The sequence below is a fragment of the Gastrolobium bilobum genome, unplaced genomic scaffold (genome assembly GCF_033153095.1).
Source record: "Gastrolobium bilobum isolate Gb01-03AN ecotype WA unplaced genomic scaffold, APGP_CSIRO_Gbil_v1 utg24763, whole genome shotgun sequence".
Lineage (NCBI taxonomy): Eukaryota > Viridiplantae > Streptophyta > Magnoliopsida > Fabales > Fabaceae > Gastrolobium > Gastrolobium bilobum.
This window is the reverse complement of record NW_026898295.1, coordinates 108,329-110,923: the sequence shown is the minus strand read 5'-3', so window position 1 is coordinate 110,923 and position 2,595 is coordinate 108,329. Positions and strand designations below refer to the sequence as shown.

Genomic DNA, 2,595 nt, shown 5'->3' with positions numbered 1-2,595 from the left:
AAATAAATAATTTTATCATTATAATATTTCAAAATAATCTAATATCATAAAATTATATATATATATATATATATATATATAAATAATTATTTCAAAAGATATTTTTATAAACATAAATTTTTTTATATGCTGGACTTATTTAGGCCGAAGTCAAGTCTAATGCAACCCATTTACATAAGGACAGCGATAGATACTTGATAGAGAGGAGTTGTTAGGATGGCTCGTGCTGTGCCTTTGTTGATAGGATAAGCTTTGGAAAATGTACGTTGGCGCAGTGTAACCTAACCGTATCAAACGCGGAGTCACAAACCGTACTAAAATCTGTGAGAGAAACAATATTAGCGCCAATCCCTGGTATTAATATTTATGTTAATAATAATAATAATAATGTAATAAGGAAAAGAGAATAATGGTGACAAATGAGTGACGCCATGTCATGTCGGAATAGGGGGGCACGTAGGCAGCTCCCATAAATGCCGACAAATTAATTTTTCCGATGACAAGTCGGTTTTCTAAGTTTATGGTTCCACAACTCCCACTCCCTCTCCCGTTCTCTCTGCTAATTCTTCAAGCACCATTCCATATTTCCATTGCTTTTCTCCCTTTCCTTTATTCCTCTTTCTTTTTTTTTTAAAAAAAAATTTTATTCCCCTTTTCTTTAGTAAGCTTATTTTCAACTATACTTTCATAACACAGGACAGGTAGGTAAATTTGTTTAACACTTATTCTTCCAAATACACTTATAACATCATTAAGTTTTATTATATATATTTGGTTGAATATATAGTTATTATTCTACCAAACTCTCTGGGAATGATGTTTTTACAAAAAGTAAAAGATAAAAAAGAAAGAAAGAAACAAGAGCACAGTGATGGCCAGTTAAAGTAAAAGTAAATGTCAGAACACCATTGATGCAGATGTTAACGTAATGGCAAGTATTTGAAACGCTTTCTAGAGTGAGACACCTCTTTTTCTGCAGACGGTTTATTGATGACCACATCCTCTTCCCCTCTCTTATCTTCAACTCCAAGTTCAAACAAACAAATAAATAAATAATACTAATATATATCTCTAAAAAAATTATTTAAATAATAATCATTATTAAAACCAATATAAATAAATACACAATCTTACTTAGTTATTATCCTTGGTGAAATTTCTCTGTGCTTTATGACTTTTATCATTCAATTCACCTCTCATGTAGAATTGTTGATTTTAGATCTTCTACCATAGTCCCATCTCAAGCAAGCAATACAGCTTAAACCAAATCCCAAATAAAACAGAAAAAAAATTTAATCTTTTTTTTTTTCTTTTTCCTTTTTTCTAAGTGGAGAGCGACATGGAATTTGATGAGCACGAAGACCAAGAGGACGAGGAGGAGGAAATGGTGCTCCCGGTGGCGCCGCCGCAGCCGGGTTACGAAAACTCGGCGGCGAGGTCCAAAATGGGCCCCGCTGCCGGAGCCGAGGGTGGTGCAGCCACCATGACACCTGGTCGCAAAGGAGGTGGGTCAACAGGGACAGTCAGATATAGGGAATGTCAAAAGAATCATGCCATCGGAATCGGTGGTCACGCCGTCGATGGCTGCTGCGAGTTTTTGGCCGCAGGAGAGGAAGGCACGCTCGAGGCCGTAATTTGCGCTGCCTGTAACTGCCACCGGAATTTTCACCGCAAAGAGATCGACGGCGAAATAACCTCCCATCACCAGCAGCCGCGGCCTCAGCCGCAGTACCACCACCACCACCACCAATTCTCCCCTTACTACAACCGTGCACCGCCACCTCCTGCTATTGGATACCTCCACCACCACTTGATAACTCCACCGGTGTCCCAGCACCGGCCGTTAGCTCTACCACCTACGGCATCGGGAGGGGGATTCAGTAGAGAAGAGGAGGACATGTCCAATCCGAGCAGCAGCGGCGGAGGCGGCTTCGGCGGCGGTGGAGGTAGCTGCAGTGGAACGAAGAAAAGGTTTAGGACTAAGTTCACTCAGGAGCAGAAGGATAAGATGCTGGCATTTGCGGAAGGGTTAGGGTGGAGAATCCAGAAGCATGACCAAGCCGCTGTGGAGCAATTCTGTGCGGATAATTGTGTGAAGAGACATGTTCTCAAGGTTTGGATGCACAATAACAAGCACACTCTTGGTAAGAAACCCTAATTTCGATTTTTAAGTCAACATGGTTGGGCATTTTTGGTATCTTATCTACCTGTTCCAACATTACTGGTTTTTAGTGTCAATAGGATTTTGTGGGACAAGAGAGTGTAGCTGTGTCTGCAAAAAAAGAAAAAGAAAAAAGAGAGAATAATTTGTAATCTGAAATTTTAATGGACATTTTGCTAGGGTTCTTCCTTAATTATTTTACTTAATTTTATCATGTGATGAGATAGATTTTAGTTGTTGGTGATTCCGAGTTTTATATTGGTTAATTCTGAACATCTTTCAATCAGGTAGGGATCGAACAATGAGATTCACATGAACTGCACTGCTATACAATAATGCAAATTGTGATTTCTCTTAAAAGGGAAACAAAATAAAGAAAAAAATAAATATATCAAGGACTTGCTACTTGCAAGTGTTTATCTTATCATCAGGTG

The 2,595-nt window shown here is 38.8% G+C and overlaps 1 protein-coding gene across 1 annotated transcript; it reads left to right on the top strand.

The window, feature by feature from the left end:
- The first annotated feature begins 1,135 nt into the window (after window positions 1-1,135).
- LOC133314586 (zinc-finger homeodomain protein 2-like) lies at window positions 1,136-2,354 on the top strand. The gene has a single exon (XM_061516079.1). It carries the CDS (start codon window positions 1,340-1,342, stop codon window positions 2,156-2,158), a length of 819 nt encoding a protein of 272 aa, XP_061372063.1. The 5' UTR covers window positions 1,136-1,339; the 3' UTR covers window positions 2,159-2,354.
- Window positions 2,355-2,595: the final 241 nt, after the last annotated feature.